Source organism: Engystomops pustulosus, chromosome 5 (assembly GCF_040894005.1).
Source record: "Engystomops pustulosus chromosome 5, aEngPut4.maternal, whole genome shotgun sequence".
Classification (NCBI taxonomy): domain Eukaryota; kingdom Metazoa; phylum Chordata; class Amphibia; order Anura; family Leptodactylidae; genus Engystomops; species Engystomops pustulosus.
This window is the reverse complement of record NC_092415.1, coordinates 176,936,694-176,951,353: the sequence shown is the minus strand read 5'-3', so window position 1 is coordinate 176,951,353 and position 14,660 is coordinate 176,936,694. Positions and strand designations below refer to the sequence as shown.

The window sequence follows — 14,660 nt, the reverse complement described above, 5'->3', positions numbered from 1 at the left end:
ACACTCCCTCTGCAGCCTCTAATCTTTACTCGTCTCAGGCAAATAATGACTCTTTGCTTTTCATTTTCACGTGACTTTGGAAGAGATTTTTTCTTTATAGGTAAACGGGCAAGATTTCATAAAAGAGGGAATTCTAGAAAGGACTTTTCATACCCTACCTGAGGGGGATACTAGCTTATCAGGGAAAAATCTAGAGAGAACCCCTACAGATTGCAGGAATGGTACCCAAAGATAGAGGCTTGTACAGCACCTTTACAAGTGTATTTACGCTGGGTACAAGCAAAAGTGCTTTTGATCGCTTCTCCTCAGAATAGATATCGAATATCAGACAGATGGGGATCTAAAAATGACACCCACCCACCGATTGGCTTTTTAAAGAGACCTCAGAATTAAAGGGGTGTTCCCATTTCTGTAAATTACTGTTATTGTTTCTAAGAGGAAAGGTTATACAATTTTCCAATATACCTTCTGTATCAATTCTTTTCTAGATCTCTGCTTGTTGTCCTTGTATAGAAGCTTCTGTGTTTACTTCCAGTGGACAGGAATCTGACCATGGTCACACAGGTGCACGGCTCGTTATAACCCACAGCTCTAATTACTCTCTGTGATAGTAACGAGCCGTGCACCTGTGTGACCATGGTCAGAATTCTGTCCACTGGGAGTAAACATAGAAGCTGTCTATAGAATGACAGCAAGCAGTGATCTAGGAAACCATGAGGAATTGATACAGAAATGATATTGGAACATTTTATAACTTTTCATTATACAAACAATAGCATTTATTTGTTGAAATGGGAACACCCCTTTAAAACAACCTCTCCAATTCCTTTCATACTTAACAAGCACCATAGATTGTAGTAGTGTAATAATAATAAAGCTTTACATAGCGCCAACATATTCCACAGCGCTGTACAGATCATGAGGGACATATCCAAACAAATTACAGGGTGGCGATAACCTGGTCATATGAAACAATGGGAGCCAGGACCCTGCTCACAAGAGCTTACAATCGGAGGCTGCATGTAGTATAACAGTCACATGAGCTCCAGGCCAATTGGTGACCAGTAAAAAATAAAAAAAAATTTGATTGAGGATTTGATCACTGCCTGGACTTAGATGGAAACACTACAGTAAAGAACTGTGTTGAGTTTTATTGGGTCTCATCCTCATTCATAAATCTTTTTCTGCTGTGCGTTCTTCATATAATAGATATCGGTCGTGCCACAGACAAATGTGAAGCGTGAATTTACTCTTTGGTCATGTATATTATGTGCTGTGACTGTATTCTCCATCACTGATGGGCAGCCTGTATGTCTCATGTGTTGATATGGCCGCAGGCAGTGTCCGTGTTATGGAAGATGCATAATATAAAGCCGGATAGATTGTGGCCTCAGCCACGGTGCGGGGTGATTGCAGCGTAAGACGCATGGGGTTTACTACTGATGTCTCCACGCAGTCTGCAGCTATACTATTCTCCATACACTACATTGCGGATTCGGGGTAATATACACAAACTCACCGCATTGTGTCTCGCTATGTAAATACTCATTTTCACAGCAGAAAATGAAGTAAAGTGGCGCTTATTTTCCTGAGCTGAGTGAAAAGGGCAAAAGTACAAAGTGGAATAGCTGTGTGATTCAGTCATTATAGGAGGGGGAGGCTGGAGGACCCTGCCGTTTGTTTACCAGCCTGCCGCAGCTGTATTCTGGGGCTCGCTCCAAACTAAACCAATGCAACGGATACATGTATATAATCCGTAAGCTAGCCCTCTCAGATTTCTGTGACATCACTAATTTATATAGTCAACACATTGTGAAAAGATGCGGCAGGCTACACCTTTCCACTCTGCTTCCCCCTCCTGAGAGACAGCGGAGGCCATAGTAGCCTATGGGGGATGTATTGCATCCTCCTTGGCCTCTGCTGAGCGTACAATCTGGGAGGTCCACTTTATGTCACTATCTAAGGACAATTATCGCTCAGAGAAACGCCACTGGTTGCTGCTGGGGGTTTACTCCTCCTTCAGCTTTCCCCGGGGGAAATCTGCTGGGTATCCTAAAACATGATGTGAATGTAGCTTAAAACAGCTTTCTGTCCTGTATCCACTGACAGCAGATAAATAATGGAGCCTGATTAAAGTGTCTAATGACTGGACTCTTTACAGTCTGGATGTCTGTTCTCTTTATAGAGCTGAATCATCAAGATAAAAATACTCTCTATGTATGGAAAACTTTAATCATTAGCCTCCTTATCTGTCTGAAGTGGATGGCGCACAGAAAGCTTTGGTACACTGATCACTGAGGGAAAAAAAGCACAGAAACCCTGCCTTAAGATGGTTTCAGATCATGTGTTTTGTGAACACTGAGTATATTTCGGGAAAGCACACAACGTATCCGCTTAGCATATACATTGACAAATAGTGGCAGACGGAGGCATAATGGTTACCTCCTGTACGGCAAAAAATACAGGATGCAAACTTCTAGAATTTAGAGGGTTTCTTCTTTTAACTGAGCCTGTAATTTTTGTAGAGTCCAAATGGGATAATAAAAGGTCTGAGGTAAAATGCATATTTCGTAAAGGTTTTATCACGGATTTGCTGTGAATTTCAAGCAACAGGCAGTCCCAGGGTTACGTACAGGATTGGTTCTTTAGGTTTGTTCAGAAGGTGAATTGAATGTAAGTTGGAATATGGAATATGTTCTAATTGTAGCTACAGACAATTTTTTTTTTTGTCCCTGTGACAGTTCAATTTTCAAAGTTTTTGCTGTCATTGGATCAAGGATTATCAATAAGCTTCATTACAGGCACCTTACAGCTGATCATTGCAGTCTGGGACTATAGGAAAGCATCCAGAGAGCTTCTCCAGAGGTCACAGTGGGCAGAGGGGGTCAGTCTGTTACTAGGGATAGGGCAGCCCCAGCTAGAGGACCCCCTGTAGTTATTTCAGTGTTGAAATTTTGCAGAAAGAATCATGCTGCAGATGCAGAACTGTCCTTGGCACTTTCATAGGAGTGAATGGAGCTGGGGGACACACGCTTGTGATCGGTGGGGGTCCTGGCAGTCAGTTACCCATTGATCAGATTGTTACAGTGGATAACAATTAAACTCTGATAACCCCTTTTAAAGTTTCACTTCAGTAGGAACTGAGCTGCAGTAAGTCTCCACAGCCACTACATAACTGATGGCGCCATCTGCTTCTGTACACTGGATGTTGGATTCTCACTCATGGGCATCCAACAGATGAGCTGTCTTATTGACTGGTTATCCCTATGTTATTCCTGGAATATACTCCCATGTGTGCTATGTACCCGTCTGCTGCCTGAAGCACTGGCTGATCTGCGGTGCCACCAGCACCCACCACCGCAGCGGCACTCATTTTATTGCTATTGTTACATACCCGCCATATAATTATACACTCCTCGTGTTGTGTGCCATCTGCGTCATGGACGGTAGGGTAACCATTGCATTGTGGCTGGATCTTTTATGATTGTGCTTTTGAGTCTGCTCTTGAATTTCCATGCACCAGGGTTTCAGCTTATATGTGAGCTCGGAGCCCCTGGCACGTTTTCTGCGGCCGCCTCTCATCCCGAGAGCTTCCTGGAGCCTCTGTGAAAGGAGCCAAATTGATTTATCTTGGAACAGCTCTAGTGTCCCCCCTCCCCCCGGGTGACGCTGATGTCATCTCTCCCGGCTCCGCTGTGGACAGTGGCCAAGACCCAGCACTGAGACTCTGTTGTGCGGCACACATCTGATTGGCTGGCACCGCGGGCATCGCGCCAGGGTCACCATCAGAAGGGAAGTAGGAGACAACCATTACAAAGAGGAGAGCGTCTCACAAGTCCTAAGTGGAACACCTATTTTTGTTTGGGGTTTACCCTTTAGCTGCCACAGCCTAGTTAGGTGGGATGTACTTTGGGGATCAATGTCAGGATTTATCTAAATCAGTCAATTACATCCTTTAATGACATTCTCTTATTGTTTAGTATTCTTTATAAAATGTGAAAAAAACAAGAAGATCATAAGCCTGTAAATGTCATACAGGAACGTAACCAATCAGGGAATCATTGTGCCAGGGGAGATGGCATTCCTGCCCAATTTGTGCCCATGATCTGATGCATGTACATCTGTACTAACTAACCAGCTGGAAATAGGTGGAGGTGGGTGTATGCTGGGTGTCATGCTGCTCCCCTTGAGGGTTTAGGCTAATAGTACAGTATGTTTGTATACTTTGCTTCTATTTTGCTCTATGCCTTTGAATGACAAGAACAATGTATGTGACATGTGAAACCTAAAACAAATTCAAGCCATGCTTGCACTGCCATGTCCTCTGCCATGTGTCTGATTTGGTCATGGATTTTCGTTGTCGGTTACCTATCCTTAACGCTTTATTTGATAAAGTGGTTTTCCCACGAACAAAAGTTATGCCCTATCCTTAGGATAAGGCCTAACTTGCTGATCAGTGGGGGTCTCATAAATGATCACGAAAACGAGGGGTCCGATGGGATCCCACTTACCTCCGTGGGACCCCTTGTTGCTCTGTCAGACTAATGGAGCAGACAGCAGTTCATGACCGTCCTGCTCCATTAATCTCTATGAAGCTGATGGAAATTTCCGAGCGCTGCTCCATTAGCCTGACGGAGGAACGATGGGTGATCTGTGGGGGTCTCTGCGGGGGTCCCGCACTGATCAGCAAGTTAGGCCCTATACAGTGGATAAACCCCCTTAACCCAGCCTGTGCCATGTGCTTGTATGGAGAGCAGATATAGATGCATGGTGATCTTTTCATTTTGACCGGATATGAGATGGGGCTCAGCAGACCTCTATAGGTGCCAGTTCCAGAGATCTACCACAACCACAGCTTCATTTGGGAGTCCTTTCCTTGGCAGCTTTTCTATTCCATACCTTTCCCTTTTACTTCACTATTTGCTTTCAGACTGGTCTTTTCTATATATAATGTACTTAGCTTTATCACTGTTGCCTACCTGTGTATGTATCTACTCCACCGTGCAGTGTGATCACCTCTATGTCTCTTGTTTCCACAGAGTAAAATCCCCACCACACAATGTCACCTGTACAAGTATAAGCACCCAAACCACATCCGAGGAGCAGGGCAGCAAATTCTGGGATGAACTGTCTCAAGTTGGCCTTCCTGATGACGCCTACATCCAGTTCTTGTTTGAGTCAACAGGTAAGGACATAACAATTTTTTTTTTTTTTTTTTTTTTTAAAGAGATCCCGTCACATAGAAAGCATGTTTTTACAGCCCACTGGACTCTTAAGCCCCTCACCTCCTCTAGAACATGAAGCTGATTGAACTGTATCTTTGCCTGGTGACAAGTTCCCTTTAAGCACTAGTATTACTATCTTATGTTCTTCTATGTGACCTGTTCACTTTACAGAAGCGACATGTAACTATCCCTTCCTCTTGCAGGTCATTGCTGGGCTCATCAGCGCTGTGCAGAGTGGTCACTGGGCGTGGACCCCTCTGGGGATCAGGGTCTGGTCAACGTGGACAAAGCCGTCATCTCAGGGAGCACAGAAGTGAGTGGCACTCTAGCTATAACGTTGTCAGCTCTTGTATGTGTACTAACCAAGAATCCAAAAGGCTTACACGTCACAACCCGGGTCAAAATACAATTTGTAGTACTTTATACTGGTGTGTCCCTTCTCTTCTACTCCCAAGAAATGTAATATCAATTTGATTTTCTTATTTAGATGATACTGAATAAAAACACCGTCCATGTGCCCAAAACAGGATTTTCTGACCTATGTCAATTTGTCCCACTGATCTGTTTTTTTTATAAAATGAGAATTGTACAACCAAATGAAGTTTTGGGGACTCGGTGATAAATTCCCCACAGGTCATGAGTAAAGGGGTCAGTTGTACCCCGAGAGGAACAATGCTGCCCTATGTCGCTGACAGATATAGTCGAGTATGGTGCTTGGCTTTCTTCGTCAGCACCATAGAGTAGAACAAAGAAGCTGGTGCATGCGCGGCTAGCTGCTCTGTTCATATCTGGGTACAACAGACCTCTGTTCTCATGATCCAAGGGGGTCTCCTCACTGAGACCCCACCAATCACCAAGTTACATCCTTGTGGTCAGTGGAAAAACCCCTTTAACACATTTCCGGTGGTTCCAATTCCAGTTCTTCCTGACTCCTCCCCTGATTTCCACTTCCTGGTCCTTCGTTACATACAGGAAGTGACTGCTCAGCCAATCTATGGCCATCGACTGACTCCCCACCAGTAACTGCTCATTTTCTGTGTCTCCTGAGTGACCAGGATGTAGTTGTTAATACTTGTGGAATTCTATGCATTTGAAACAAAATAATGTATCTTTTTGAATATAGTTGTTGACCAGGATGAGAAGAACCTGCACTTGTTCACTGCTGGTGGTTGTTGCAGTTGAGTCACATTTATGAAGCGCTGTTTCAGTTCCTGAGAGAAAGCGTCCATGTTTTCCTAATCCGTGATAACCATGGCAGATAGTTAGTACTTGTGGCTAGCTTCCGAAATTCTTCCGACATTGTATTTTTATTCTAGCCTTAGGCCAGATACGGCCTCTGTAGACTGGACTTGGGTATTTTGTTTTATTCACAAGCATTTTTCTGGCATTTTCATAGTAGGTTTTTGCTTTTTTGTTGTTAACTTGCAGCACTTAAACCTGCAGTATTCTGGTGTGAGTTATCCTAGTTCCCATGGCATAAAAGTCATACGCCACAATAAATTGAAATGGATTTTATGAGCACATCTGCACACGGCTGTATATAGTCCATCATATTACTATACGCTTTGTTTTCTCAGTGTTTTCGTGCTTTCAAGATGTACACGACTCTCAAGGTGTTTTCTACCTTATGGCCAGTCCTCAATTTATTCCAAGCTGCTGTATAAGCAATACCCAGCGCTCTCTGCTTCCCAAATCACTTAGCGCCACGCTCTGCCAAGGCGGCCACTTACTGTGATTTCACCAGTTAGGGGAACAGATGAGCCGCTTATAAGCGTAGGGAAAACAGCTGCGCTCGGATGAAGTTTGCAGAGGAAATGTGAGTAGCATATTGTGTTTCTAATGACCTGGTTCACACTGGCGCAGGTAACTGTTAGTACAAGTTAATGTTCACACTGTTCTAGGGGCTTTTATGATGTACCAGCTCTCAGGGTTGCACTGCGGAGGCTTCACCATAGGGAATATGGCTAAGGTAGAGTCTAGAGAAGAGGCCAGCGAAATAATGGATAGGTCAAGGCAAGTCATTTGTAACTCATGGAGACACCGAGCTATTACATTTTGTAAAAGGTTTACATTCTGCGCTTGTTTTTTTTTTTTTTTTAATCTGAATATTTTATTCCAAATGAAATAACAATTTCGGAGCATATTTTCCTCTGTCTTGTCATTTCTCTGCGTTTCTCTGTCACCTGGATTGGTTATTACTTAGCCTTGGTATTGTCCCATCGGTTCACTCCATGTAATGGTCCCTCCCAGTTGTCAATTGTCTATGCATTTCCTGGAATGTAACTTTGGAAACAGCTCGGCTGAATTGTGTTGCGTTGGCGCGTCAAGAGCAAAGATGATGCATCTTTGCATCATGTTCTGAAAAGTCACATTTGCGGACAGATTCTCTTTAGGTCTTCCGAGCTCCGCTGTCTTATTTTACTTATATTTTAATATAATCGCTACGTTTTATGGAGGCCGCGAGCAGACAAGAAGTAAGAGCGCCATCCGTCACAGATGATCGTGCCACCATTTGTTTGCTGTATCAGGCGGAGTCGTGTGATGGATCGGTCCCCGCGTAAAGGTCAGAGCAGCCACAGTGTTCATTCATGTGTAAGACATAAAGGTTAAGAGCGGGGAGATGTAGGTGAAGCAAGGAGCGCATCGGCCCCGACATATTCCTCACAGTTTTGCATTCTCACTTCATTTAGCTGGACTGTGAAATGTCAGACGTCCTATGGCAGCCGGGGAAGCCTCCCATATCTCTCCTGTCTGCTCAGATTATCTTATTAATTAGCAACCAGAGATTTTCCATCGCATTTCCACTTTTTTACATGCTTAACGTAAACGTGTTATGTACATGATGTGATAGAACATCATCCTATGGGTTGCGTATAGCCTTTTGTATCGGTCACCAGGATGGAAACATTGCAATAAACGTAACCCTCATTATCTTTTCTGAGACTGCTGCGTGATGTTCTGATGCACAGCGCCCCCCCAACAAGAGACTATAGCATTCATAGTTTCATAGTTTATACGGTTGAAAAAAGACACTTGTCCATCAAGTTCAACCAAGGAAGGGAAGGGATTGGATGAGGAAGGGATTTAGGGGAAACAATTCTATATAACATAACCATCAATGTTATTTAGGTTTAAAAAGGCATCTAGACCCTTCTTGAAGCTCTCCGCTGTCCCTGCTGTGACCAGCGCCTGAGGCAGGCTATTCCATTCAGTCAACCAATTGTTTACCTGTGCAGCCCAAACAATAGATAAAAATGCTACCTGCGTTACTATGGCTTCTGACGTAGCTTATACAGCTATTAACATATGCTCACCCAATCCAAGCTGGCATGTGTACAATAGCTGGGAAGAGTAGCGGAAAATACTATTAAAGGTGTATGGACTCTTCCACTATGGACCCTTTTACGAATGTCATATACAAATGAGCTGAGAACAACTAAAGGGGGTATAAAAGAAGTCACTTTTAGAGGCTGCACTGGAAAATTCACTGTATACCTTTTATTTGCTCTATAGTACCATTGATTTGGTATCTTACTCAAAATAAGAATCTTGTGTGTGATTGTTTTTCGAAAATCTGTACAAAGTTAACGGTGAGATTTAATATAAAAGAGGGAAAGATGTTTCATGCCCTACTTGAGGGGCTGCTAGTTTATTGGGGTAAAATCCGGTGACCGGTCCCCCCTCGGGTCATCTTCTGGTGACGCCTCCTCTGAGCCTTGATACATTATACCAAAATTCCAGGGCAGTTTATTTGGAAGAGTTTTTACTAGAAATTATTTGTTTGTTTCCAAAATGTTGAAGTGTTTTTGTTGATGGTGGAAAATAGAAACTAGATGCATCGGTTCTATGTCGGCATCTGCTGCAACATGGACCCTGAGGCCGCATTCATACTACGCGCTTCAGGTTTGAGCTTTCAAGCACATCAGGAGTAACTTCTCCCCAATTGCATATGCGTGTAGATATAGACACTTGTGTACAGTAAGTAGGAGCCCCTGGTCAGTAAGGCAATCGTGTGTTACTACTTACCTGAATGCATGTATAGTAACTCCCAATTAACTTGCAGTGTGTTTTAAAATGCAGTTCAAGTCATTGTGTGAACGCGGCCTGACCAGAAGCCATGCCGCCATTGCGAGCCGTGTCTCTCCAGAAGCGGGATGGCTGCTTGTGTGTGTAACACTTTGTCTCTCCTCCTCTCTACACAATTCCCTCGCAAGCTTTGTACAAAAACTGCTTATTAGCCTAACGCGTAGAGGAAGCGAATGTGAAATTAAAAAGCAGATGGCAAAGAATTATTATGTCTCTCCGTAATACTGGCTGAGCAGATTATGCATAATTGTAAAAATGTCATCACACTTTGTAAACATGAAGGCAGAGCGGGTTTGCCGGGGCCGCACATCTGTTTTGGGACATTGTTAAATGCTTAGAAAAATCAATGCTGATGTGAAGTAAGAATATTAATCTGGGGGATCTAATTATCGTAACAGTTATGAGTCCTGCTAGATACATGACTCATGCGTCATAAAAAGCACGACAAGGATTTGGCAGGTTAAGCCGCAGCCAGCGCTGGAGCCTCCCGAGCTGTAAACTTTTTTTTGTTTTTTAAAGACGGCTATTAAGGTGCATTGACAGCTATAAAGCTTTAATGATGATAACGCTGTCACTGCGTTACATTATTAATGCTGCATATGGCAACAATTTTCTAGGCTTGTATAAGCTGTGCCGTTATACTCGAAGGCCAGTTTTACCGCCAGCTAATTTTTTTTTTTTTTTACACTAATTTGAAGCCTTTTCGTAAATGTAAAATATGGCCCAGTCTGTTGCAGACTGCGAAGACCGGCTTCACATCTTCATTAGGTCTTGAGTTAAATGCATCGGTTATTGTAGAGAGGAGCAGACCCGAACTTTCCCTTCGGGCTCAAGGTTCAGATGCGACTAACGCGGCCAGGACATATTGCCGGATTGGCTTATGAACAGCCAATCTGACAAATTCCCCTAGCCAATCAAAGCCATGGTTAGTTGCTTGGGGGCGTAAATATGCTTGATTCAACTGCCAATCTGTAGCTTTTGAGTCTCCTAAAAAAAGACACTGACCTCTTGAGCAGAGCTGCCCGTCAATTAGAGGGGCACACCGGCCTCCGCCGCCTCATACTGGACCAATGGAGGAGACAGAAGTGGGAATGTTAGGAAGGACCTCATAGGGGAGGTGAATGAAGCAGCAGAGACCCCCAGGGGACCATATGTCAAATTGCTTTCGTAATATGGATATACTGGCAGTCCCAGTGTTATGTACAAGATTTTGTAGGTTTGTAAGTCGGAACTGTATATTTTATAATTGTAACCCGAGCCAAATATTTTTTGGTCTCTGTGACAATTGGATTTTAAAAATGTTGGGTTGTCAGAAGAACCAGGATTAACAATAAAGCTTCATAGCAGATACCTGTGATAACTGTTACATCTGTTTATTGTAGCCTAGGGCTAAAGTATAGGAAACTACCAACATCCAGAGGTCCGTTTGTAACTAGGGGTTGTCTGTAAGTCAGGTGTTCTTAAGTAGGGGACCGCCTGTATGTACTGGAGAAGGAAAGTGGAACTAGTGCGGCCTCGTGTGTATTCTAGTGCCTGTATGTGGTAGTTTAGGTATTCAAGACTTTTACCACATACACTAATAATCTCTTTGATGACTAGTCTACAGATGCTGCTTCTTCTGGTTGACCCTTTCTGCTAGCTGTTCCTTGCTCTGGCATCCATTAATTCATGGTTTATCTAGTCAAAACCTTTTTTGTAGAAGTGACGTCACTCTTCTATGTAGAGGCCGCGTGTGTCTCCTGTGTCGAGGGCGCGTGTGTCTCCTGTGTCGAGGGCGCGTGTGTCTCCTGTGTCGAGGGCGCGTGTGTCTCCTGTGTCGAGGGCGCGTGTGTCTCCTGTGTCGAGGGCGCGTGTGTCTCCTGTGTCGAGGGCGCGTGTGTCTCCTGTGTCGAGGGCGCGTGTGTCTCCTGTGTCGAGGGCGCGTGTGTCTCCTGTGTCGAGGGCGCGTGTATCTTATTGTATTGTGTTTTTTTCTAGCGCTGTGCATACTGTAAGCACCTTGGAGCTACTATCAAATGCTGTGAAGAGACTTGTTCGCAGATGTACCATTACCCCTGCGCTGCTGGATCTGGCGCCTTTCAGGATCTCGCCTGCTTTTCTCTTCTTTGCCCCGAGCACATCGATCAGGCTCTTGAGCGATGTAAGTCTATTTTTTGCACATCCTCCTTTAATAGCTATATGGAGTATCGCTGTATGAAGAAACGATTAAAAGTAAAGAACGTTAAAAGCCTTGATATAAAGTAATTAAAAGGAATTTGTCATTAGTTTTGACCTAATAGTGCTACTGGCAGTGTGAGATCTCTGAACCACATCTTTTTGTATGGTATGGTTTGTGAAAAATGCATTTATATTCTAGGATTGTAGCCTGATTGGGGACACTCTAGTGCAGCGGTGTGTAAGATCTCTTCATTGTACTGCTGCAGAGCTCCTCCCCCTAAGTAGCTTTAATTTTCAAACAGAAGCAGCAGAGCAATGAACAGATCTCACACACCAGTGCACCGAGGCTACTACAAATCCAGCTACAATCCTGGAATGCAAATACATTTTACACCGATCTCCAGGGCCAATACCCAACACTGTCTTGTGTGGTCCAAACTACTAACTGATTTGCCATTTACTTGCCAAAATGTGACACTTATAGCTTAAACTGTACTTCTCCTTTTGCTTGCTTAGTTCCCAGCATTTCACCCTCTTATAACTCCTGGTGCTGGAACTAATGTAAGATAGTGTAGCAGTAAGGAAGCACATGATGATGCTCATCTTCTCCGTGTGAATGGAAGGAGTGGGGGGTCTAGTGTTATAATCTATGACTGTAAGCAGTGCTAAAGCTACAATCACCGCAAGGTGGAAACTGTATTCTTTATATTCACATGGGGATCTTTCTTGTAGATTGTAAGCTCCTGCGAGCAGGGCCCTAACTTTGAAATTATTATTATTAATACATAATGGAACGTTTTGCCTGTATAAACACCCCATGTAAACCGCTGTGGAATTTGTTGGTGATATATAAAGGTGATGATTTTTCACATTCTTAATTCCTCTTCCAGATAAGGATGACGCAAACTGTGCACTGTGTGACAGCTCGGGAGACCTGTTGGATCAGCTCTTTTGCACAACATGTGGTCAGCATTACCATGGCCTGTGTCTGGAGATAGTAGTGACCCCTTTAAAGCGCGCTGGTTGGCAGTGCCCGGATTGTAAAATCTGTCAGAACTGCAAGTAAGTTTTAGAAATAAGTTGTGGCAACTTAAGAGTTTTAGTTATATCTTAGCAACGTTATGCTAAAAGCTTGTAAGGCTTCATCCACATCTTGTTGTGGCCCTCAAATATAAGGAACGAGTTGGGCAGATTACTGCATACGCTTAGGAGGGAAATGTATGTTATATGCTGAATGTAGTAAAAAAAAAAATCTGATGTAGCCGCAGTTTCGGATTTGCTTACTCCATCTGCCTCTATTCTGGGTGATGGTTTTTTTTTTCCTTGTCTTGTTTTACAGACACTCTGGAGATGACAACAAGATGCTCGTCTGCGATACATGCGATAAAGGTTACCATACATTTTGTCTGCAGCCGGTTATGGACTCTGTACCAACAAACGGCTGGAAGTGTAAAGTGAGTTGGAGCTTTGTGAAAATGGTTAATGTATTGTTGATGCCCCTCCTCTGGGTACTGCAAACTCTTTTCTGCATTTAACCATTTGAAGGGGGCTTATTAGCTATTAATTAATTAGTATTAATGAGAGTCAATCAGCTAGAAGTAAAAAATGCTGTCCTAGGATTTTGCCTAACTTGCTGATCGGTAGAGGTCTCGGTGATCAGACCCCCACATATGATGAGAGTGGGGGGTCCGATGTACCCCTGTTGCTCCCCAAGATGAGCGGAGTAGCCGGTTTCATACATTTCCTCATTAATTTCTATGGAGCTGATGAAGATTGCTAAGCTCCATAGAGATGAATGGGGCAGCCCGCCATGCGTGACCTTCTGCTCCACTCATCTTGGGTACCTCCCGTTCTCTCACTCAGACTCCCACAGATCAGCATTTTTCCCATATATAGGGCCTAACTTGTATTGTGGGAAAAGCTCTTAAATGACGCAGCCTTTTTTTTTTTTTTTAACAATATATATTATATATGTGTTCAGAGCTTAGTGATAGGATTTATTATTCAATGCCTTGTACTGGGTAGTGGGAAGAAATAACAAATGCGGTGAAATCTGTGAGCCTCTTCATATTTCTTTTAACGCTCCGTGACATATATACATCTAGGATCATTGAGAGGTTTTAAAGCCCCATTCACACACACACACACACACACACACACACTGTTTCCACCCTGTCTGCATTCTAGTGTTTGTAGGTCCGTTTTTACAATGTTTTTCAAAAGTTTTTAGCCAGTTTTCTCCTTTCTCATCCGTGTTCGTATGTATATAACCGGTTTTGCAGATCTGTCACATGTTTTCGTAATTACATCAATATTCACAGTGATGTCGTTTATGGTGTGCCATTGCAATGACCAGTGCTCCGCTGGGTATAGTCATTACGAAGTCACCTGATAAGTAACCTGAAACTGTGGAGCTGTGACCACTCGGCACCGTGCTCACATTGTCTGTGTTTCTAAAGCTTTTGTTTCTCTTTTTGTTGATGTTTATTAGTAAAACGGCCATATTACAACATTTCAGCAATAATCTCTAACTCTTTCTTTCTTCTCTCCTTTTTATGCAGAACTGCCGCATCTGTGCAGAATGTGGGGCGCGGAGCAGTCGTCAGTGGTATCTGAACTGTCTGATCTGTGAGAACTGCTTCCAGCAGCAGACCAGCGCGCCGTGCCCGATATGTGATCATCCCCTGCAGCCAGACCTGCACAAAGATCTTTTGCATTGTCAGATATGCAAGAGGTAAAAACCCATTATAGTTTATGCTTTTGTGCTCTCACACTCATGGACTACCTATATACTTCCACATTATCCGTCCTGACAAGGGTTTTGGTAGACAACAGAAGGTAAAATCTACCCTAAAGGCCATGTGAGACGCTGGCATGATTTTTTTCCGTGCTATTTTCTGCTCCTGAGGCTGCCCTTCTGTGGGGAAATACTTTAACCCCTTCACGATATTATATGGCTAAATACGTCTTGTGTGCACATGCCCACGTGCAGAAAGGATGTTTATAAAAGTCGTGACAGAGGCCAACTTCAAACGCCTGAACCCTGGCACTTAGAGACACAAATCTTGTCATATTAAACAGGAGAAATCCTGATATCTGGATGGTGTATGGATGCTTCACAGAACCAAAGATATCCACTCTTAGGCTACATTCACACAACGATGTGCCCACCATACTGTAGCATGGCGGGCA

General features: G+C 43.5%; 1 protein-coding gene across 9 annotated transcripts in view; it reads left to right on the top strand.

Moving 5' to 3' along the window:
• The window catches only part of KMT2C (lysine methyltransferase 2C), a 124,632-nt gene that overhangs the window by 41,767 nt on the left and 68,205 nt on the right, over window positions 1-14,660 (top strand). For all 9 annotated transcript variants that reach the window (XM_072153918.1, XM_072153916.1, XM_072153914.1 and 6 more), the window contains exons 5-10: window positions 5,040-5,185; window positions 5,429-5,538; window positions 11,289-11,451; window positions 12,359-12,530; window positions 12,808-12,922; window positions 14,030-14,202. In XM_072153918.1, the coding sequence (XP_072010019.1) occupies window positions 5,040-5,185; window positions 5,429-5,538; window positions 11,289-11,451; window positions 12,359-12,530; window positions 12,808-12,922; window positions 14,030-14,202 (879 nt within the window). The remainder of the gene's footprint in view (window positions 1-5,039; window positions 5,186-5,428; window positions 5,539-11,288; window positions 11,452-12,358; window positions 12,531-12,807; window positions 12,923-14,029; window positions 14,203-14,660) is intronic.